The sequence below is a fragment of the Lepidochelys kempii genome, chromosome 1 (assembly GCF_965140265.1).
Source record: "Lepidochelys kempii isolate rLepKem1 chromosome 1, rLepKem1.hap2, whole genome shotgun sequence".
Classification (NCBI taxonomy): Eukaryota; Metazoa; Chordata; order Testudines; family Cheloniidae; genus Lepidochelys; species Lepidochelys kempii.
The window spans coordinates 129,185,629-129,211,177 of NC_133256.1; the positions used below are offsets into that span (position 1 = coordinate 129,185,629).

Sequence of the window (25,549 nt, forward strand, 5' to 3'; positions counted from 1 at the left end):
CTATACCCAACTTTAGGGCTTTGGGATCAGAAGAATGACTTTGTACAGTCAAGGGAGCACTGTTGCAAGTTCATGTTTCTACCAATCTAAAAGCAGGTGGAAAAGGGACCTTGGCAGCATGTTAAATTGGCTATACATTTTGTTTTATTGATGTGAACATTTCCAGAGGTCTAGTTAAGAGATCTAATTTTTTAAATTATATAAATATAACAAGGTTTTAGTTTTTCCTATGGACTCTCCTAATTTTTTTTTAAAGAGATTCTATGGCTGTGTTCACAATTTGATCTCACTATGATTGGTCAATAACGTTTTTGACTGTCCAAGTTGCCAGAGCTCCAAGAGGTAATTCCGGCTTTAATTAAAAAAGTTGGTGAAATCCTGAAAAGTTTTAACTTGACATTGATCCCAAGCAAAAGTAATGGAGCAGCTGATATGGGACTTGATTAATAAAGATTTAAGAAAGGCAATATAATTAATGCCAATCAACATGGTTTTATGGAAAATAGATCTTGTCAGACTAACTTGATATCTTTTTTGATGAGATTACAAGTTTGATTGCTAAAGGCAATTGTGTTAATGTAACCATACTTAGACTTCTGTAAGACATTTGACTTACTACTACACAACATTTTGATTAAGAAATTATAACGAGACAAAATTAACATGGAATATATTATATGCATTAAAAATTAGCTAACTGACACGTTTCAAAATGTAATTGTAAATTGAGGAGTCATCATTGAAAGGGTGCGTTTTAGTGGGGTTCCAATGAGATCAGTTCTCAGGATTATGCAATTTAATATTTTCACCAATTAGACCTGGAAGAAAACATAAAATCTTCACTGAAAGTTTGGGCAAGTGGTAAATAATGAAGAGGACAGGTTACTGATACAGAGTGATCCAGATTATTTTATAAACTGGGCAAAAGCAAACACAGTTTTCCTACAGCCAAATGTAAAGTCACAGAACTAGAAACAACGAATGTAGGCCAAGCAGGATGGGGGACTATATCCTGGGAAGGAGTGACTCTGAAAAAGATTTGGGAGTCACAGCGTATAATCAGCTGAATGTGAGCTCCCGGTACACTGTTGTGGCCACAGGACTAATGAAATAATTGGATATATAAACAGAGAACTCACGAGTAGAAATAAAGAAGTTATATTACTTCTGTATTTGGCAGTGCTGCAATTACAATTGGAATACTGTGTTCAATTCTGTGTCCACAATTCATAAAAAAGTTGAAAAATTTGAAAGGTTTCACAGAAGAGCCACTATACTGATTACAAGATTGGAAAATATGCCTTAAACTGAAAGATTCAAGAAACTCAGTCTGTTTAGCATAACACGAGGAAAAGAAATTTGATAATAGAAGGCTCTTAAACTAACAAAGATATAAACTATCCAAAGATATAAGTTCCAATGGTTGGAAGTCAAAGCAGGACAAATTCAGACTAGAAATAAGGCAGTTTTTCAAAAACAATAATTAATCATTGCAAGAATTAATCAAGTGTTGTGGTGGATTCTCCATCACTGGAAAAATTTAAATCAAGAATGGATTTAAAAAAAAATGCTTTTGTTCAAATAGGAATTTAATTGACGGTGGTATTGTAGCCTGTTTTACACAGGAGGTTTAGCTAGATGACCACAATGATCCATTCTGTCTTTACAGACTATGAATCTATGAAGTTTTGCTATTTTGGACTACCACTGTGAATAGCCTTATATTGTAGCTACCCATAATTAATGAAGATATGTTCTCGCTGAAACGAGCCACCCAAGCTCATGGAAAAGTTATAGCTTGATGAACATCAAAGAAGTTTAAGGAGTTTTACCATATTTGCATTAATATAGACTTATTGTATATGAACACTTACCAAGCACTTATTACATACAAATAATACATTACCTATTGTATTACAATACTCCTTGATTGGTCATGTTAGTTTTTAAGGTAAGTATGCAAATGAAGAAAGGAGGTGGTAAGGATATAACAATTTTTTGTTGTTGCTGTTGTTTGGAGTTATATAAAAATGAATTATTAAAAAAAGAAAATTTTAGAAAATATTTAGTTTTCAAAGAAGCAATTTTTCAACAAAAATATATTTTGTTAGAAACAATTTGACCGTTTTGCTCACTTGTGGGATCAGAAAAAAAATCACCATAGATTCTACATCTTACAAGGAGTTTCACCCATGAGTTAGTTTTCCTGTGCCTTGCCATGGCATTTCAAGAATGGGTAAAGTAACTTTTCTTCTCTTTCTTCAGATCTGCCATTTTGTTAATAACCCAGTTAGCAGTTCCCAAGGAACTCAGTGCTGCTTGGAGAAGAGAGCAGAACGATGACTGAGATAAAGAAGACTTAAGAAAAATAGAAATGGGAGCACACACACACAAAATCAGTAATTTTTAAAAATAAATATGTCATTTGCTGAAGGGAGTCAAAAAGCTCACAGCTACCTTTGCTGCCTGGTTGGCAGCAAAATGGCAATGGGCTTGTTGACTCCCTTCATGGCAGTAACCGTAATTCAACCCACTTGTGAAGGTCAGCAGAAACTAACCTAAGACAGAATCTGAAAGCAGACCAATGGATTAACATTTTCAACAGCAAACGGGATTTAGGACCTTAAATTCCATGGATTAGATTCCTAAGCATCTAAGTGACTTCTGAAATTTTCATTTGTAGTCTATTAAATATACTTTACTTTTATAATTAGCTTTAAAATATAGCACAGAAGAACTGTCTTACACTTTACTATGTGTCTTGCCTTTCAGCTTCATGCTATTTTTTGTAGATTGTTGTGTTCTTTTCAAGGAATATAGTTTTTCTGAGGTAGACCTCCATGTCCCTGATGGGACAACTGAGAATCTCCTCCGTATTTTACTCCTTCACTTATAATACCATCCTTCAGAGCCTCCTTGTCATGGGGTTGCTACTCAAAGGGGCTGCTCCTAGACACCTCAGAGAGTAGGAAAGAAATTCTAATAATTGAACATATTGTCCCATATGTTTCTGACATACTGAGAAGCTGCCTATTAGCTTGATATTTAAATCTGTGCAGAACATTTTCACAAGTCCACTAGATGAGAACCTTTTCTATCATTTTTTGACAACATGGATCCTCATCCACGTGTTAAATCAGACATTTTCTTTCTGCCTACATAAAAGTTTGACAAGAATGAAAGACAAATTATTTCATTAAATTAGTTCAGCCTTCAGCTCTGACCCCAAATTGTCTAAATGCAAATGAGATTTACAATTTTAAAGAGATGTAAGGGATGTAGAGATATTTCAGATTCCTCTACATTTATTTGGCAAACAGTTCCCTTTTTAAAGAACTCTCTTATTCCACAATCCAGAACACTACTGACCTTCTTATTACTTGTACAAAACAGCTGACAAGCCAGTTTTGGTCATTCTCCAGTTAACAAGACCCAGGAGATCAAAGCTATCATTCCCTTCAAGAAGGAAAACTAAGCCAACACCAATTTGATGAGTCCAAGTAAAAAACAAATAGCCAAAAAATAAAGGAGAAGATAAAAAAATGAATCCTGTTTGGGCTGGTGGGGTAAGAAAGCTTTTCTTTTAAAAAAATATTTATTTGCTTAATTGACTTTTATGTTATTCTATGTTCTCCAACTTTGAAAGTTGCTATGAGAAAACACGGCTACTTACCTTTCGTAACTGTTGTTCTTCAAGATGTGTTGTTCATATCCATTCCAATAGGTGGTGTGCGCGCATGCTGCATGCACGATCATCGGAAATTTTTACCCTAGGGGACCCGATGGGTCAGCTGAGGAGCCCCCTGGAGTGGTGCCTTTGTGGTGGTGTATATAGGTCCCTGCTGACCTGCCACCTGCTCAGTTCCTTCTTGACAGAATATTCCCACAGAGGGGAAGCAGAAGGGATTTGGAATGGACATTAGCAACACATCTTGAAGAAAAACAGTTACAAAAGGTAAGTAACCGTCTTTTCTTCTTCGAGTGATTGCTCATGTCCATTCCAATAGGTGACTCCCAAGCAGTTTCGAAAGAGGAGGGGGTCAGAGTTCACCGAGTTGCTGATTGCAGTACTGCCCTGCTGAAGGCCACATTTTCCCTTGCCTGTTGAATCATGGCATAGTGTGAATGAAGGAGTGGATGGAAGACCACGTTGCTGCCATGCATATGTCCTGAATGGGGACCTGTGCGAGGAATGCAGCGGAAGAGGCCTGGGCCCTTGTGGAGTACGCCGTCAACACTGGGGCTGGGATCTTAGCCAGGTCAAAGCGCGTTCTGATGCAGGAAATGATCCATGAAGAGATGTGCTGGGACAAGATGGGAAGCCCTTTCATCCTCTCGGTGATTGCAATAAAAACCTCTGGTGACTTACAAAATGGCTTTGTGCGTTCAATGTAGAAGACTAGGGTATGCCTGACATCCAGGGAATGGAGTGCCCACTCATTGTCGCTGGCATGAGGTTTAGGAAAGAATACCGGTAGAAATATGTCCTGGTTAACATGTAATTACGATACTACCTTGGGTAGGAATGCTGGGTGAGGGCATAGCTGCACCTTGTCCTTGTAAAAGACCACGTAGGGGGTCTCAGAAATTAGTGCTCTGAGCTCGGAGACCCTTCTGGCCGAGGTTATGGCCACCAGAAAGGCCACCTTCCAGGAAAGGTAGGATAAGGGGCAGGTCGCAAGGGGCTTGAAAGGGGACCCATGAGTCCGGAAAGGAACAGGTTAAGATTCCACTGGGGAACGGGCTGCCTTACCTGGGGCTAAAGCCTATCCAAGCCCTTAATAAAGTGGCCCACCATGGGATTGCTTAAGACTGACCTGCCCGCCACACCCGGATGGAAGGCCAAGATGGCCACCAGGTATACCTTAATAGATGGTATGGCAAACCCCTGTTGCTTCAGGTACAAGAGGTAGTCTAGCACAAGGGGAATAGAGGCTTGCTACGGGGAGGTATCTTTCTGTATGGACCAAATGGAGAAACACTTCCATTTTGTCAGGTATGTTGTGTGAGTGGAGGGCTTCCTGCTCCCCAACAGAACTTCCCTAACAGAGTCCGAGCTGGTTCAAGCTGGTTCAGCCATGGAGTTTCCACGCCATGAGGTGGAGGGACTCCAGGTTGGGGTGTTGTAGTTGGCCGTGATCCTGTGTGATGAGGTCCGGGAGCATAGGAAGGGCCACTGGCCTGTCCACTGATAGGTTCAGCAGTCGGGGCCATGCTGGTGCTATGAGGATCACTGAATCCTTGTCCTGTCAGATCTTGAGGAGTACCTGCTCTATGAGGGGGAAGGGTGGGAACGCATATAGCAGGTGACTCGTCCACGGTAGGTGAAAGGTGTCTGCTATGGAGCCTTGGCTGTGGTTCTGAAAGGAGCGGAACAGCTGACTCTTTCTGTTGCTCCCTGTTGCACAGGTCCATGAGAGGATAGCCCCAACTCTGGAAGATCAAAAGGGCAATGTCCGCTCTGAGTGACCACTCGTGAGTGTTGAATGAGCGGCTGAGGTGATCCGCTAGTTCGTTCTGTGCTACCGGCAGATATGAGGCCTGTAGCTGGATGCAGTGTGTGACACAGAAGTCCCACAGTCAGAGAGCTTCCTGGCACAGGGGAGAGGAGTGAGCACCACCTTGTTTGTTTATATAGAACATCACTGTGGTGTTGTCTGTCAGTACTGCGACACATTTGCCCTGAAGATGGGCCTGGAATTGCTCTCAGCTCCCTGACATTGATATGCAGCGATAGTTCTGGTTGTGACCACATGCCTTGAATTCTGATACTGCCCAGGTGCACTTCCCAGCCCGTCTGGGATGCATCTGTGAGCAGCAACAGTGAGGGCTGAGGGCCAGCTGAGTGTTAGTTGAATATACAAATTATATCCAGATTTTCTGTTTCTGGTTTTTTAAACTTGCTCCCCTCTCCAGCTCCACCCCCACCACACTCGTTTTACCCCCAGCCCTTTTAAACTATTAAGAAATTAGATATAAATACAGCCACCCCTCAAAAAAAAAATCTAGACTATTGGTAGTGCACCATAAAGGCTGAAAGGCCAAACATTCAAAATCCAGAAAGTTCCAAAAGTTATATTTGTTATGTTTACATTAATTAGGCTACTTTGCACATACCTGGAATTTGCTATTCTGCCCTCTCTCATTATATTTTGCCATAAAATACTGCTGTTTGCTCCAGAAACATTAACTTTACATTCTATGTTGGTAACAAACTTAGTTTAGAGTTTTCTTCTTTTGCATGCCTGAACTTGTTACCTAGGGTTTTTTCCCCTCCCCCATTACATACTACAAACTTAAATGAAAGAAAATGTTACTAATGGAACCAAGATTACAAGTTCAAGAACTCAGAATATGCAACATATATACATGGACAGACACACAAGTCTGTCCTTTGTGTAAAGGCATGCATATTGATTATTTTACACAATACACTAGAGTGTATACACATACACACCTTAAAAAAAACTTGTTGAATTACACAGCTACTCTCAAATATTATAAAGCAAAGACTAGATCATGAAACTTATAAACTTTGTGCATATTTATCCTGTCCATGTGTTTTTCTGTTCTTTAAAACATGTATTAAGAGCAGCTGTTCCACAAGTGTATATGAAAAAGCTCTCAGCATCCTCAGTACCTTTCTACCAAGTAAACAGGAAATTTTTAGCAAAACCTGTCAAGGAAAGAGTGAAGAAATCAGGTCTGTGAGAGAAAGTGCTTTGTGAAAGGAGGTTTTAGAACTATACAATAGTCACAGTGTTTAAATAATTTCATATGCAGTTATTTAAATATTGAAGAGAAACACCTGGCATCAACGCAGCATTAGGAAATATTTTTTCCTGCTTCATTTTACTTTCATGCAGTAGCTCCTCTTTGGTCATTGGAAGCTCAAGTACATCTCGAATAATCTGTGCTCCCTCCAATGCTTTTTTACCCATGACTAATGATTTCAAATCCCAGGTATATGCCTTTCCAAAGCGTTCACAGATTTCTTGAAAAACCGTAGTATAAAGATGCTCAGTATCTGCAAAAAAGAGAAAGAAAAGGCATTTGTAATACGCAAGGCTGGAATCAGAACCAAGCTCTTATGTTAACAACACCCAAACTTTGCCTAATTGGAGGGTTACACTGGCAATTTGTTAGGTGCCACAAGAGTATATCCCTAAATGGAACTCACAACAGCTGCCCTTGTATTTAATACAGAAGTGCAGCCAGACTGCCGAGATCCACATAGTACACCAAGTATCAGGTATTCTTACTCTTCAAAGGCAACACTTCCATGTTATAGGAAAGTGCTGTGGGTCATGATAAAGAACTATATTGACCTGCAGTTTCACTGTCTCTATCCTGCCTGGGCTACTACACAGTACATGTAAGAAAAGAAATCTTAATTAAGAGATCATATTTATTCTTCAACTGAGGGCTTATCTACACTATCGCCTAAGTCAATGTAAGTTACATTGCTCAAGGGTGTGAAAAAGCCACCCCCCTGAGTGATCTAAGTTACATCAACTTAAAGCAGTGTCCACACCACTCTATGTCAGCAGGAGATGCTCTCCCGCTGACCTAGCTTCTGCCTTTCGTTGAGGTGGAGTATTATGCTGATAGGAGAGGGTTCTCCCATTGGCATGGCATATCTTCACCAGACGTGCTACAACAGTGCAGCTGTGCGGTAGTGTAGACTATCCCTGAGAAAGAAAAACAGAGAAGGAAATCTGGTACTTGAAGGATGTCATTACATCTTCAATTTAAATTACAACAAATAATTTATTTTAAAAGTTATTTTAATGTCTTTAAACATCAGCTGCAGAGTTCCTTCAAAAGATACCATAGTCATTATCACAGTGCCACTGGCATCACTACATTTATATCTGACTGTGTTTCCACTATAGCCCTGCCCTCCCATCTCTTTCTGTTTCCAGGGGTTAATGGTAAGAGGTCACTTCAGGCAGTATCTTGGTATATAAAAACTCAGCCTTGGGACAAAGCTTTTCTTTTTAAATATGATTAGTTTTAAAAACAAAAACAAATACCCGCCCTCTCCTGCCAAGAACAGAACTTTTCCGAGGTTTAGAAAAGTGAAGGTTGATAACATTAGATCTAGTCAGAGAGAATGTGGCTAGTAATATCTCTATTATATTAGTTCCCACCTCTTAAGCAGAGATTATAAACTGTACCTTTAAAAGTAGAGTCTCTTAAACACTATAGGTTGCTTTCCCAAAATGTTCTCATTTTTCTCCCTCATACATTCCCTTGCCTAGAAACTTTTCACCTTCTTTTAACTTAGTCAAAGGTAATAGTTAAATGAACGATTTCTCAATATGTTTTTCAAACGTTTCAGTACTTTCTATGTGAACAGACTACAGCCAACATCTGGGGAAAAGTTGTAGACATCTTTCAAATGCACTGAAAGAAATTATAGAGAATGTTTCTTCTTTATGGGGCAGTTGGCATGTACTTAACAGAGACTCTTTGACAGTTTTCCACTTTTCTAAGATCTTGATTAAAATAAATAATTTAACATATAAGAGAGAGGCTAGAAAGGTCTTTACACAGTACAATACGCGCTTCAGCGCCAACTCAAGCCTGCCTCACTTTGAGTGTGTGTTTCTCACCTACAGTTTATTTAAAAGTTTCAGGATCTGTAGTTTGAGCTTGAACTTTCAGAACAACAAATCTACCATACTAACATGCTGGAAGATTCTCTCTACATGATTTCTAGATTGGATCCTAATGAAAAAAAGTTCCTATTCAAGGTTACACTTATAAACTTGTTCCTTTTATTTTGGGAAATTATTTTTAAGAAAAGAAAAATAAAATGTACAAGTTGTGAATGAGAATGTGTTCCACTCACTGTCCTGCTAAGTATCATGGAGAAAAAAATAATATTTCAGAAACTTTCAATTCTAAGCTTTGCCATCGCGATAGCTTAGCGAACAGACTAAAGAGGTGGTAGCAAATGTGAGCAATACAGTCCCTGCCCTCTGCAGCAGCCTGACACATAACATACTCCTTTGCTGCTCACCTCCACTAGTTTGCTTTTCTTGAGACCAGCAGATGGTTCTAATTTGAGATCAATGAGAAACATATGGGATATTTCCTATCATCTCAGTAGGAAAAAGTGAATACACGGCACAAACAAAGGATTTTTCTGACACTTTGGTTTCAGCATTCTGTGTCAGTAAATAGAAGAGAACCTGAAGTTCAAAGGGGTTCAGTAAAGGTCCATCGTAGTTTAAGGAGTCTAGAAGTCTAGCAGACAGGTCAGGAAGTAACCCTCAGCCTACAAAAATCTGTAACATTTGCTGCAGATGCTGCTTAAGCAATTCAAATGTAGAGGGGGCAAAGAGTTAAGTGCATGACTAATTTAATCTTGGGTAGCCCCCAAGCAGACAGGTTACATATCACAATACTGCTCCAGATCAGCACAAATTCAAGTGAGTTGGCCATGAATGGTGTCCAGATTGATAGCTTGAGAAAGGAGAAAAACTGTTCACTTGGCACTACCAGTTGGTGCTCTCAGCAAGTTGAGGTTAAGATGAATTGACAAGATAATGCTTAAGATGTCACAGCTCTGTTTTTCCTTTGTTTCTGATCTGTTGAGAATTAAAATAAATAAATAAATAAATAAAATTGAGATCAACTAGAAAAAAAAAGAAACCTAAACCTTGATAAAACCTGGGCATTGGACAAATGGCTGCAATGGATTAATTCTAAGAATCCCTAGTTTCTTATATCATGACTTCAGGTAAAATTATGAATTTATGAATTCTTAAAAAACAAAAAGATTTTCCATCTGATATTTTCATGATTTAAGAAGACAGAACCCTTGTGGTCCTCCTGTGCCCATAGCTGCAATTTGGAAGGGTCTTACACAGGTGTGGAAGCTTTACTCCAATGGGCAAACCTGTAGCCCTATAGCACAATTAATAAAGTAACTGAAATAACTCAGACTTAATCTTCAGTCAGAATCTGGGACAACATCTAAATAAAAAATAAATAAAATAAGACTCCCAGTGCCTGTAATTTGTATATTTTTTTTGTTAAAAAAAAACACAACAGAGCCAACCATGAGTGTGTGTGTGTGGTGTCACAAACACACACACGATTAGTTCCCCGTTTTTTTTAAATACAAAAACATGTGTGAACTTCCCCTGGGAACTCTGCAACATCAGCTAGCTATCCAACAGTAACAGTACTCTTAGCTTTGTTATCCATGCTGACATGGGAGTATCTCAAAAAAAGCGCTGAACATACTACAGCCAGGTTAGCTTTTGTTCCATTACAAGCAGGGGCTGGGGCTGGGGCTGGGGGTGGGGTGGGGGCGAAATGCATAGCCAGCTAAATGGCAAGACAGTATGAGTGTGGAAAGTAATTGTATTTTACCATATGCAAACTATGGAAAGTAAAATATTCTATATAAAACTAAGGTGTGAGTGTCAAAGGCACGAAGGGGAAGCTCAACTCCTCTTGCCTTTCAATGGGAGTTATGTGCCTAGCTCCCCTTTATACCTTTGAAAATCCTCCCTGTGTTAATTGTGTCCTTCTAAACTTCATCCCATCTCATATCTTTTACCTAGATGTAGTCAATATGATGTATTGCCCACCAACTTCATTTCACTGGGGAAGAGTGATTTTATTCCCTAGCCACAAAGTCATTCCATAGTCATTTTTATATAGTGACCCTTCTTGTACAGAAGAAGGAAAGGCTACTCCATAGTTGTTTCTTACATTGTGCAAAAGCCAGCCACAATAAATACAGATAAAGTGACAAGAATTATAGAGGTGTTGGATTGCTCTATTTGTGATCCAGCAGAAAAATATGCTGAAGCATACCTGGAGAGCCTGGAGGTGACTTGTGTCACAGTATACTGTAAAACATGATTGTTTATAATCTGTTGAAATCACCAAAGAGAATCTGAATTAAAAGACCAGATCTAGCCAGGTTAGGGTTGTGTATTGGTTGACATCATTGTAGTATCTAAGCAACTCCTCTTTATTAATTGCCTGTGATCCAGGAAGATACTTGAAAATGGCAAAATGTAACTTATTAATGAATAAAGCCTGGATCTAAGTTTTTTTTGCCTGTTTTATTAATTTATTACAACACATTTTAACTTAATCTACAGTTTATCAAGAAGATAAGGTTAATAGGCATGCCAGCTTCCTTCAGCTATAGATATGGCTATGATTTAGTCATGGGTATTTTTAGTAAGTCATGGACAGGTCACAGGCAATACACAAAAATTCACAGCCCGTGACTAATACTATATATACCCCTGACTAAATCTTAAATGGGTCACCGCTGGGGGGCGCAGGGACCGCTGCGGGTGGGGGGGACGTGTCTGGAGGGGCCGCTGCTAGGGGGGAAACTGGGGGGCTGTGGCTGGGGGTGGTTGCTCCAGGGGCCTGATGTTGGGGGGAAGGCAGCTGCTTGGACGGCCTTGGGGGTCAGTCACACTGGCCCCTGAAGAAGTCACAGAGATTGCGGAAAGTCACGGAATCCGTGGCTTCCATGACCTTCATGACAAACACGGAGCCCTAGCTATAGGTTTTGCTTTATTGTTTGCTTGTATGACCTGGTTCATCTGTACTGTTGTCTTGATTGAATAAACATGTCCATGGCTTGTTCTTTTTCACTGAATCTGGTTTATCACTTGAATTCTAACTAAATTTAATATTTTAACTGTGCACTTTATAAAAAATGGGCCCAAACTGGATCCGAGAATCTAAACTCCACCAGGTTTTAGGTGTTTTGGGGGGAGAGACCAGGAGGGGGGAATGAAGGAAGAGAGATGGCATGCAGAAGGGAGAATTTTGTGTTCAAATCAAAGGTTTCAAGTACCTCTACAATTTTCATAGAAAATATGATCCAAAAGAGGAAAGGGCCTACTTTCTGGCTTCCATCTAGCCAAAGACCTGGTAGTAATGGGGGGACTTTAACCAACCAGACATATGTTGGAAAAGTAAAATGGCAAAACACAAAATTTCCAATAAGTTCTTGGAATGTATCGGGGACAACTTTTTGTTTCAGAAAACAGAGGGGAGTAACCAGGGGCAAGCCATTTTAGATTTGATTCAGACCAACAGGGAGGAATTGGTAGCGAATCTGAAGATGAAAGACAATTTGGGTAAAAGAGATCACAAAATGATAGATTTCATGATTCTAAGGAAAGGAAGGATTGAGAGGACAATGATTTCACATAAGTAGACTTTAACAAACTCAGAGGACTGGTAGGTGAGGTCCCATGGGAAGAAAATCTAAGGGAAAAAAGGTTCAGGAGAGCTGGTAGTTTCTCAGAGAGACTATATTAATTGCAGTCTATCCTGATGCAAAGGAAAGTCAGGAAGTAGGAAGCCAATATGGCTCCATCAGGAACTCTTTAATGACCTGAAAATCAGAAAAGAATCCTACAAAAGGTGGAAATATGAATAAATTTAACTATCAAATCATAAAAATATAACCAAGAAACAGCATCGGTGTCGAGTGTGTTTTCCCCAACACTCAACGTAGAAAGAGATATTACTAGAACTAGATTATTCTTGCAGAGCTTCCTAAAGTTCAGGATGAGAACGCCTTTCTGTCTAAAGGACAACTTTACGTGCTCTAAAACCTGCACATTTATTTAGATTTCTTGAAATTTGCTGTGCCATGTGGGGATGCAAAATAGGATTAGCATTCCAAATTTGGAGTCATTTGAGCAAGGTAAGGTACAAACCTGGCCACAGAGAGAGAAGGGGGCTGGGTTGGGAGACGTCAGTCAGACTGGGTGGGCCAGGGCCATGGCAGGAGCAGAGGGCCCGAGTGGGGAAGACAGAGCTTGGCTCGGTATACAGGTTGGGCTACATAACCTACTCCTGGGGGAATGCTGCGCCACTGCACATGTGCAGAATTTATGTCCCTGGCACATTTCTTTACTTCCCTGCAGAAAATTATTTTCTGATGGGGAAGCAAAGGGAAGCCGCAAGAGCAGTCATGAGATAAGAGGGAAGATCCTCTCATGGATCAGTAACTGGTTTAAAGATAGCAAACAAAGGGTAGGAATAAATTATCAGTTTTCAAAGCAGAGAGAGGTAAGTAATGATGTCCCCCAAGGATCTGTACTAGAACCTATGCTGCTCAAAATATTCATAAATTATCTGTAAAAATGTGTAAACAGTGAGGTGGCAAAGTTTACAGATAACACAAAATTACTCAAGATAGGTAAGTCTAAATCTGACTGCAAAGAGTCACAAAAAGATCTCACAAAATTGGGAGACTGGGAAACAAATTGGCAGATGAAATTCATTGTTCATAAATACAAAGTAATGCACACTGGAAAACATAATCCCAACTATACATACACAGTGATGGGGTCTAAATGAGCTGTTATCACTCAAGAAAGTATCTTGGAGTCATTGTGGATAGTTCTTTGAAAACATCTACTCAATTTGCAGCAGAAGTAAAAAAAGCTAACAGAATGTTAGGAACCATCACGAAATGGATAGATAATACAGAAAATAGCATACCACCACTATATAAATCCATTATATGTGCATACCTTGAACACTGCATGCAGTTCTGGTTTCCCCATCTCAAATACACACACACACACACATGAAAAAGTACTGACAACAGCAACAACAATTAGGGGTATGGAACAGCTTCCATTTGAGGAGAGAATAAAAAGACAGGGACTGTACAACTCAGAAAAGAGACAACTGAGGGATGTTATGATAGAGGGCTATAAAATCATGTGTGAATAAGGAAGTGTTAATTACCCCTTCACATAAAACGAGAACCAGGGGTAACCCAATGAAATGAATAGGCAGCAGGTTTAGAACATACATAAGGAAGTACTTCTCCACAAAATGTACAGTCAACCTGTGGGACTCATTCTCGGGGGACATTGTGAAGGCCAAAAGTATAACTGGGTTCCAAAAAGAATAAGATGCATTCATGGAGGATATGTCCATCAATAGCTATTAGCGAAGATGGTCAGGGACACAATCCCATGCTCTCGGTGTCCTTAAACCTCTGACAGCTGATACTAGACAGGAGAGGATGGATAACTCAATAAATTGCCCTGTTCTGTTTTATCCTCTCTGAAGCATCTGGCACCAGACACTGTCAGAAAACAGGATAGTATTCAAGATGGACTATTGGAAAGCTCCAGACATTGCTAAGGAATAACTTCTCATTTCACTCATAACATTTTCTCTGAAAATTCCCCTACTAGCATCTGTACCAGCCTTTTTGGGGAAAGCTCTTGTTTCTTTATTGGTTGTGCAACTCGACTTGGGATAGAAATGGCAGAAGTGTTAGTGCAGACAGCACCAGTGTTTTCCTGTTACATCTTCAAACCTAAGAACGGTGCTAGAAGACGCAGGAGTTTAAAAAAAAAAAAACACCAGTGAACTGCACAGACAGCAATGAAATTGTGTGAAAACCACTGAACATGCAGCCAAGGACTCTAACAAGGAGCAGCAACCCTAGAAGAGGACAGAGGAGAGTTTAGTTAAGGAAAGTCAAAATGTTGCCCTTCCAAAAAGGATACGTATTCAGCTCCAATACTGAGAAGGTAGGGTTAAGTTAATCACACACACACACCTGGCAGGCTTCCAAATCACCATATTATGGAAGCAACTCACTGAAGCGGCCACAAGTGTTTTGCAGATAGACCACTGTACATACACATTCTCTATTCTTTTCTGTCCTCTCTTTTCCCGTGTGGATTTGTCATGTCTGTCCTAAAAGCAGATGCCACACAGCCCCGAGGCATTCTGGCACTTGAACCTCCTACTTGGTCACCACATGACTGATTATAAATCCATTTAGAGTTGGCCCTAACATGACTGAATACTAATCAACTTATACAATCTATGAACAGAGATCGCTTTTCCCTTGGACTTCTTCCCAAATACTATGAACAATCCAGATGACTTTCTAAAGTAGGCTCTAGGTATTAAACAACAGTGTTTTTCATATACAGATTTTGAAGGCTGGCCTCACGAGATATATCATGTTGATGAAGGAAGAAGACCAAAAGGGTAATTGTCTTGACTGATTTGCAATTCTGACACTATGTTGGGGGTAGAACTTGAACTGAGATTAGGAGATGCATGGGGGACTGGGTAATTCACCGAGACATTTGGGAACTTACACTACCTGGTATGGCTAATCGATTTTTAGTCAGTGCTCCCAGAATAACATAGCTCAGTGGTTTGAGCATTGGCCTGCTAAACACAGGGTTGTGAGTTCAATCCTTGAGGGGGGCATTTAGGGATCTGGGGCAAATATTGGGGATTGGTCCTGCTTTGAGCAGGGGGTTGGACTAGATGACCTCCTGGGGTCCCTTCCAACCTTGATATTCTATGATTCTATAACACCCAACATTTGGATAGCGAGAGGGAGTCAATGGATATTCTGGCCATGAGAACCCCCACAGCTTCAGTGTGTATGCAAACTGAAGCCAGGGGAAGTTGTCACTGTTCATGACAACGTTTGTTGAGAGGGTATGGGACAAGGAACTACCCTGACAGGACACCTACTCTTCCAAGCTAATGATAGCTGTGTGCATATTGAGGCCACCATATTACAAGATATTCATTTTAATCTCACCACTGCTGCAGGCCTGTGGATAGAATTTTTCAATCAGCCCTTAGGTTTCAGATACCCTTTAACTGGACCACCCTAATACCTGATCGATTCCAAAATTTACTTTCACTCCTACCAGAGATTCAGAAAATTTCTGAGTTACAAGGGCAACTTCATATGATTCAAAATATATATCAAGTTGAAAAGTATGCCTTTCGCACCGCTTATAGACATATAAACTTATGTACATAGTATGATGTATTGTGTTTTGTGACTAAAACTGTGCAACAACCCCATTATAGTATTATTGTGGGCATGTTATTGCTTGTACTGTTGTTATTTGGTTTAGGGTTATGTTATTGTTGTTGTAAGGGACGTAATAATAATAATACTCTTTATGTCCATACTAACCATGCATTGTCATTGTATCCAATTAAAACCCCTAAGGTTGAAGCATCTGATGCAGAGTTTGAAATACAAAATTTAATGAAAATGGAAGTTTAAAATTGATAGTTGTGCTGGAAGCACAAAAGGGGTGAGTGTGGAAGTAGATAAAGAGAATTTGGATGCAGGCCTCTATATTGAGCATGAGTCAGACTTACTCTAGCTTTAATAACACAAGATTTGTAGCAGTGGGGATAGTGCGAAGAGAGTGGAAAACAACTGTGAAAGAGGCTGTTGTGACCTTGTATTAGATAAGAATAGAATGCAGACCATAAGAGAAATGGTAAGAAAAATAAGGTATCATGAAGGAATATGTATAAACAATATGCAGTTGTTGCTTATTATTGTCTGTAATAAAGGTATAAATACTTGTTTATCTAATTGTTTATCTTTGAGAGACCTGCGTAGGTGGGGAAACCCTGCGTCCTCGTGCACTCTCTCCCTCTGTGCAATTGCTTGGGGTAATAAACTGTATCTGACTTGCTGCACCCAACCTGAGAGTGAGAACTGTGTTTTTCTCTGACATACCATCAATGCAAAAATGGATACAGATGATGGAATATCATTTTGATATTATGAAAAAGACTGTAAATGCTGGATAGTCCATGTGCTACAGCGATCAGAACAATATAAGAATTTAAAGAGAATAAGAAAGGGCATTCTGTGCAAAGTATGGTCTAATTTCCACAACAGCAAGGGATTTTAAGAAGCAAGTCCATTTCCCTACTGTATCAGTGTTAAGCAGTCATTACCAGCTCTCACAATTTTACAAATCTTGGGATATTTTCAACTTTTTAAATAAAGCTCCTGATGCTGGAATCAAGAGTTTGCATGAAAATTTCAACTTTTAGTAAAAAAAGTTTCTACTGCTCATGGTTGTAGAGAAATGCTTGAAAACATGAAGAAGCGCATCCTAAAGGCTCAAAAACGATAAAAATACATCTATTATTTTAAAACTCTTGTGATTTTTGAACTCCTGGGGTAGGCAATGGTGCCGTCTCCCACTAGGCAACTTGCCTGTACTAGTTATTAGGGCATATAATAAAAACCCGAGATTGTTTTACCAAGAGGGGTCTGTTAAAAAGCCATCTATATAGTTTTCATGCAGATGCAAAGAGGTTGTCCCAGCATGCAAATTAGCAGAATTTCATTCATAAAAATTGACGCTTCTGTTGGTGTCATACCACATTTGTCAGCTATACAGAAATAACAGCAAAATGCACACAGTTTGACAAGGAAAAGCAGACAATCAAAAGTGTAGGGTGTTTTGGAGTACAGAATGTGGTAGAGGCTGTTTGTCCAATTAAAAGATAATACAGACATCAGTGCACCTGACTGAGGACAGGCAGTCCACCAGACATGGCTCTTGGCAGACACCTTGCAACGAGAGCAGCTGATCAAGTTGCCATCTCAGCAATCCAACAAAACAAACAAAAAACAGAGTAAAACCCTCAAGAACTTACCAAACAACTAATAAGAGCTGTCAATACAAGACATTTGTAACTGTAAAGACAGGGTGCAATGTTGGGTCGCCCTCAAAGTTATATAAGTATGATAGAATTATAATTATGTAGTAGTAGAAATAAAGACAGACAAAAGAGGATGTAGGTATTGTAAAAAGGTATGAACATCAGTTCCATGCTGTTGAATTTCACCCTGTAACAAATGAAAGGCCAAAGTGCTAATTATTTCAGGCCGGTACAGGACAAAGAGTCTGTGCTGGAAAGTGATAAGAACTTTGAGGAAACAATGCTGTTCTTTAAAACAACACCCTGATGCGCTTCCCCTGCGCGGGCCCCTTGTCATGCCTATGTAAATCTTGGTATCAAAAGAGGGAAAAAATAGATAGTGGGATAAAACTTGTTAAATGAATCAAGAGTCATAGATTGTGTTGTTAAGTAAAAGAATGAATGATGAGTGCATGGAATTGAATGTCTGAAGCAGGGAAATAGTTGGTTAGTAAATGGTGCCAGCCTAATCCTAAGAATTTCAACCTTGGTATCGATGGGCCAAAGAATATTCAAAGTGGAGATAACGAGATGACCCCCAGAGGGCGAACCAGAATCCACCCAAAACGCATCAAGGAAGAACAAGAAGATAACACCTAGCCATCATGGAGCCATCATGGATGTACCACCTGCTGATTGAGCTGATTGATGGTCATCTCAATTGTAAATTCAACATGATGAAGCAACTTCCATAGACTTGTATTGAACCAGAGACCTATAAAGATTGGACCCCAGAACTGTGTTCTTTGAGTCTGGTTCTACGACCACTCTCCAGGAGCATTGGATGCACATCTGACAAAAACTCGGCTCCACTCTCGTGTCCAGGCCACCTGGCCAGTGACTTGGCACGAGCAACATCTAGGCTGGTAACTATAACAACCTTTTTGCAGAACCTGTGTGTGAATGGATCTATATAGAAATTGCATATAGGAATATTTTGTTTTATTTACAATAAACGTGGCAATTTGCCTTGTTCCTCTTACAAGATGCTGTTGGTATAATTTTTATTAGTGTAACAGCAATACATCCAGAAGCATGGAAAAAACTGTGTAAATGATGGTTCCACAACTCACCAAGCAGGACACAAGGGAAGCACAGAGGGAGTTTGAGTGTGGGCTTTTTATATCCTTTACTTGAAATGGACATTTAGAACCTTAAACAACTAACCTCCGGTTCTGGGTGAGTTTTTTTTTTTTTCCAAACCAGTTAATCCAATCCTTGACTGTGAAAGGAAACAGAGCACTAATGTAAAAACGTATGACACGAGTAATGTGATGGTTGAGAAGAGAACAGGGTCAACTGTTTAGTGGTTGACTTTTTGAATTGCTTACAGCAGAGTAGCAAGAGAAAAAGGGGGAACAACTGAAAGTGCAAAAATACATGTTCTCAAAAAAAGATTCCCATAGAGTATAACCATTAATGTGACATTATTCAGCCCTGCACCAGGACATGCCACCAACACTAACTGGACATTTCTCTTGTGAGACTAATGCTGCAATTTCCCAATATTGAATAGACAAAGAAAAAAAAAAACAATTGAAGGGTCTCTGTGTATATAATGTCTTCTGCAGTTTCCACGGTATGCATCCGATGAAGTGAGCTGTAGCTCACGAAAGCTCATGCTCAAATAAATTGGTTAGTCTCTAAGGTGCCACAAGTCCTCCTTTTCTTTTTAATTGAAGGGGAGTGGCTAAAGCACCACTTTTCCTGCTATTCGAGAACAGGTAAGGTTTTAGGGCTTGTCTACACTGGCAACGCTAAAGTGCTGCCGCAGCAGCGCCCTAATGTGGCTTGTGTAGTCACACCACAGCGGTGGGAGAGAGCTCCCCCAGAGCAGGAGCTCTAAAAAACCCACCTCCACGAGGGGCGTAGCTCCCAGCATTGGGAGCATGCTCCCAGCGCTACTGCACTGTCTATACTGGCACGTTACAGAGCTGAAACTTGCAGTGCTCAGGGGGGTGTTTTTTCACACCCCGAGGGAGAAAGCTGCAGCGCTGTAAAGTGCCAGAGTAGACAAGCCCTTTGTGGGAAGAGATGTAAATGAACAGTCCCACAAAAGCAGTCAGTTGAGACCCTAAAACTCCATATAGGATGTGTTTTGTATCTTGAATTGTTGGGCTGTTCAGTTTACAGGGTCTGTAACAATGAGCTCACTTTGTAAAACTTATGCTTACCTTTTAATTTAAAAACTGAACCAAAATAATTAGCAGCCACTGAATAATGACTCATACTACAGTAATAGTTGTTTTAAAATTAGAAGCTAGTTATACAGGTCTTACAGCAAAGTATTCAATAAATCACCTCATGTGGCTGTTAAACTATAGCTTCTGAAAGCTAAAGGAAAAATAATGAATATGATTGCTGAGAATTAAAATTACTGCTGCTAATTTAATTGAGTGATGATTTGCAAATTAATTTTTTTGATTAGCACTTAGCATAATTCACTAAAATTATTAATTATTCATTGTAATAGGGAACGGGTAAGTAATCTGTTTTAGATTACATTTTTTGCAAATCTAAGTTACTCTAGACTCTTTTTTTCCTCGCAATATTATGTTAACATAAATTTATGCTATCCAAAGATACATGAGTATACTATACATTAATTACTGCAACAAGTCTAGAGAATCACTATTGTTGGCCACACAAAGTTCTGCAGGACTTCTCATTCTTCCTGTGTGGTACACTCTGCTGGGAATTCAAGTTACTGCTAAGAGGCTCACGATGAAAATACCTTTATAGTGTCCAAAATAATAAATGCACAGAACTAATCTCAAGGGACATTGAGATTTGCCTCTTGGGGCTTGCATCATTTGGAGGATTTTTCTGTGGAAGGAACAGCTCAAGCTGACTTTGTTTGTTTTACATGCAAAGAAATATTCTGTGTCCACAGGCCAAAAGAAGTCTGTTGACAAATATGAAGGGCCTCCTAATTTACATTTAAAGACACCCTATTTTCACCTCTATATTTTTTTAAAAGAAGAATATTCCTACTGCAGTCTAGTATGCACATGTCTTAACCCTATCTATAATGTCACACATAGAAGAAAAGGAGTACTTGTGGCACCATAGAGACTAACAAATTTATTTGAGCATAAGCTACGTGAAGTGAGCTGTAACTCACGAAAGAAGTAACCCCCAAATACATAACACCAATCAAACACGCATCATTCTGATGCTGAGTTGTAAGTATGCCACCAATCTGTAAACTCTATACCAAAAGGAAGGAGGAGCTATATTTTGCTTCCTGAAAAAAAGCTCTCTTTGGAAAGTCAAATGAGACAGGTGCCTATTTAGGAAAGCACGCAAGTATCCACGGAAGTCACACAGCTTAACTCCCCAACTAAAACAGGCAGTAAAAGAAACACCTTCTTTGAAAGGGTGGGCAGGGAGAATACTCGTAAGCACACCACAACACTCTTCAAAAGAGAGTGCTTAATCAGGAAGCCCCTGCATGCTGAAAGAGACAATGGATTGGATTTTCAAAAGCACTTACGTGATTTAGGAACATAAGTCCCACTAAAAGTCAGTGACTTATGCTCTAAGTCACTTAGGCACTTTTGAAAATCCTGCCTGGAATGCCCATTACATTTTACGTTTTTGGTAATATTTTAAAGGCTACCTGGCATCTAGTAGAAAATGAAAGTCTCTTTTCCTTCACAGCACTGGATAAGTTCCAAACTTAACTGCAGAGTACATCAGATAAACACCACTACAAGGAAGAATTGAGACCTAGAGGCTAACAAAGATAGTCTTTTGTTTCTCTTTCAGAAAAAAAAATGGTTGAACATTTGTTTGCTTAGTAAACATGCTGACAACCCACATTTCTATATGATGTTAATGCTAAGACATATAGCTTCTTGCTTGGGTATGCATTTCATTTGATTCTTCAAGAGATAGACTATTTCATATTGGCTGACTGCCAATGTTCAAAAGGAGAAGTTTCAAAGCTACTACAAGGAGATCCCATGATATTATTTAAATAGACTTATAGCAGGAACACCTGGCCCAAGCCAAAGCACCAGAAGGAAATCAGGCCTTTGGGATTTGCGTGGTGAGGATGATGGAGCAAGAAGAGAGGTGTGTTATATGAACTGTATCAGCCTTCCTTTGAAAAGCAAAAGTCAAACAATAAAATGTCCACACTGCAAAATGACCTTAACGCCCTGGGGTCCAATTCTTTCCCCACAGGGTAGTGGTAATTAGGTAATTGCCACCAACTTCAATGGGAGGGAAGGTTTTGTTTTAATGTGTTTTAAACTAAAGAATTAACTAGCCTATAAATATTTCAAGTACCATGTGTGACAAATAGGACAATCTCCTGGATAAACCTTATTGAATTAAAGTATAATGCCTTTGGGGCCCAATGTATTAAAATGCAATTGTTTATTGTTATTGTGGGATTGTACATAACTTCTCTAGGACATGTGACTAATGCTAACCTTTGGAAATGTTAGGAACTTCAAAGGACTTTCTGAAACAATGTGAATGTTTAAAATTAAATGTATTTCCCAGGAAGTCTCGAAGAGAACATAACCCCTCCGATTATGAAAGAACTCAGCCATTTAAAGTTTAGCTCGGGGGAGGGGACCCACTGTATGGCTGATTACCTATTTGCAGTCTATTCAAAGACCCCAAACTGAATAAAGGATTCACTCACAAAATAATGGGGGTTCTTGTTTTGAGCAATGGGTATTATGAATTTGAAATCACAAAAAAAAAAAAACCCTGGTTAGGTAGGGTCTGAAGAACTGCTCAACTGTCAGAGCCTATTTTGCAGTTAGGGTGATCTCCAGTAAGTTTATTAGCCTGTGTGCAGGTTGTTTTTAATATGTTTTCTCTGTATTGCTTTTATCTTAAGTATAAAATGTGCTTGCTTAGAAAGAGCTGTGTGGTATATTAACTGTGGTAATTACACTGTTAACTGTCTCTGAAGAGAAGGCAAAAAAAGCCAGTTTCGGCAGTCTGTCTTCTGCTGGGGATATCACAGTACAGCAGAACCCTGTTTATCTGATCTAATTGGGACTGGGGCCAGATTTGATAATCAAAAATCCTGATAGAGAATTGGAAAGTGCCACGCTGCAGCGCCATCTAGCGGCCACAGGAGAAATCAGCCCCTTAGACACCTGTGTGTGTTGGTTGTCCAGTTAACACAGAGAGCCAGATAATGGAGGGTCGGATAAACAGTATATTTAGGGAACTGCTCAGTGTGGAAATACCCTGGTCAGAAGGGTGAGAGACATGGGCTTCCAGGAAAGAGAGGCAACAGCTGGGGACCTAGAAGCCTAATGTGGGTTCCCTTGCTGGAGCACAGAGGGAGAATACATATGCATTTCCCCGTTATTGTGGTACCATGTTATACATATCCATTAAGGAACAAATATTACTCCCTGCCCAGGGCCTGAGTAACAGGGGTTATGTGCTTGGGAAGTTCATGGGGGTAGGCGGGAAGGAATTCTTCTTACCCTCAGGTAATAAAGCTGCTCCACACCTGTTCGTCAGCAGCCACTGTACCAATACCCTGTAAGATCTGGTATAGTCACATTTATTCTATAAAAAAATTCCAAGTACACTTCTACCCACGAAGCTCAGCACACAGTGCAAACATCATCTTTATAAAACCATCTCCAGTGCACAAAGGAATCACACTTCTACTTCCAGGATACAGGGAGACAAATGAAACAACTGCAATGAGTTTACATTAAAAAATGCTCCTTTGACTTCTATTAAATACAATCATCCCTGCACTCCATCCAAAACTGGCATACTGGTTGAAAGCCTGCAGAAGTCTGTGAAAATTTCTTTCACAATCTACTATTTTGAAAACTATGTAACCTACCCATAAAGATACAATCCTAGATGAAAACTTATCCAACTTAAACAAGGAATCACTTGTTTCAAATACTGTTCAAATAAAAGGAATATACTTATCAAATAAATAAAAAAAATATTCAAAACCACCCTGATAATAGAAGTCTGAAAATATGAAACAGAATACTGGATTCAATTTTTCCATCTCCCGGATTTTTTTTTTAAAAGGGATAATTGATCTATCCTGTTTCTAGCCTCTATTAGCTGGAAAATCTTCACACCACCATTTTAAACTAAGCCATTGTTTAAAAATACAAACACAGATATGGAAACTGATGCAGAGAGTAATTACATCAGCTGTGCAAAGGACTCATAACAGACAACCACTCTTCATTCGGTTATACTGTGGGAGACAGAGTCTGACCAGGAAGCCCAGCCAGCAGAGGAGAATTGGGGCATAAGGTACCATGGTGGCATTTCAGAGTCCAAGTGTTTTTGTTCAAAACTCAGAATATTTAGGCTTTGGGACAAAATATTTCAGTTTTTCACCAAAGAATCAAAATTTCCATGGAAATTTGACAAAAAAAAGGGGGGGGGGAGGGGGAGGAAATCTTTTTTTTTCTGTTTTAATTTAATTTTTCCGGCTAGCTGTACTCTTAAATCTTGTGCTCAGACCATGCCTCTCTCCAGCTTTACTTAGGGATGCTCTGGAGTTAAGCCAGAAATTCATTTAGCCCCAAACCTAGAGTTTCTTGTTTAAAATATTGTAAAGAAAACAAAGTTAGAGAAGCCAAAAGACAAACATCTTTCCCACTATCCCCCCCAACAATAAATACAGTAAATTACAAAAGGTTTAGATGGAGAACTCAGTTAGTGAGCCAAGAGCAGATATATGCTGGTGAGCCAAATTCATGTGAAGCAGAATTACAGTGCTGGAAGAATAGTTTGTGACTACTGCTATCAGGGCTATATTTTCAACTATCTCAGAGGAGAGAGACTGTGTCTTGTATCACTAGAGAACTGTTCTGGACATAACTGAAATGTTATGATTGTGTTTTGAATGTAATGGCTTAGAGTTACAAGAAGCACTGCTGTGTATCCCATTAAATGAAATGAAAAACACTTGTACAAAAACTGAAAGGGTAGAAGAAACTTTATTTTATCATTTCATTCTTCTGTGTGATCAATAGTGTTGAAAATAAAGGAACAGATATTACAAATTGGCTTAAGTGTCATTCCATTATTGTTCGATCATTCCTCCTTCCTATCTCAGTGTTGCAAACAAGGTCAAAATTTATATCTTGAGAGACAAGTGGCTTTGCTCCCCTGTAGTTTAGTTTTAAGAAGCCTGACATTAGAGTTACTTTGGTGTGGAACACTCAGTACCACTGGGAGCTGCGGGTGGCCGGGCAAATGTAAACAAACAGTCTGGCGGCCTGCCAGCGGATTACCCTGACGGGCCACATGTGGCCCGTGGGCCGCAGGTTGTCCACCACTGCCCGAGTCACTGAACATGCAAACAGTACAAGGTAATTCTCAGTTGTGAGGAACTTACAATATAAATAGTAGAGCTAATCAAAATTTCAATGGGGAGAAAAACTTTTTTGAAGCAAACTGTAATGGAAATATTTTGAGGGTTTTTAACCAGCTATTGAGCTGGTGAAAATTCTTTAACTATAGAAAAAAAAATTGAGAAGACTTTTCAAAATTGTCAACCAGCAACTTTTTAATTCCCACAATATTTTTTCTTTTTCAATTTCTAGAGTTTTCTTGACCAAATCTTCTAAATAGACAAGACAGACAGTAGAGCAGGAATAGAGTTCCATTGGCTTCAATCAAGATTCAGTAGAATAATTCTGCTCAATTTGTCAATCTGGCACACCTAAGTTTTGCAGGAGGGACACAAGCGGGGAAGAGAGATATATCCTTTTTTTGCCCGGGGGAGGGGAGGGAAGGGAGAGGTCTTTTTTTTTTTTAAATGGCAAAACATATTTACTAAAAAAAAAAAAATGAGAGAGAGCAGTCATGAATAGTAATTATTATTTTATTGTCTACAGTTGACCTGGTGTGCACTATCCAGGGCTGTACTAGGTCAGAATTCAGTCTCCGGGTAAATGCACTAGACCTAAAGTATAAACTAACTTTGAAAAATAACTTCTGTGGCACATGCTGCTCATGTAATTAGCATCTTTCCAGACTCCATGCT

General features: G+C 39.5%; 1 protein-coding gene across 3 annotated transcripts in view; it reads right to left on the reverse strand.

Annotated features, from left to right (window-relative positions):
- The window catches only part of PUDP (pseudouridine 5'-phosphatase), a 146,872-nt gene that overhangs the window by 98,556 nt on the left and 22,767 nt on the right, over positions 1-25,549 (reverse strand). For all 3 annotated transcript variants that reach the window (XM_073354388.1, XM_073354397.1, XM_073354379.1), the window contains exon 2: positions 6,809-7,027. In XM_073354388.1, coding sequence (XP_073210489.1) covers positions 6,809-7,027 — 219 coding nt within the window. The remainder of the gene's footprint in view (positions 1-6,808; positions 7,028-25,549) is intronic.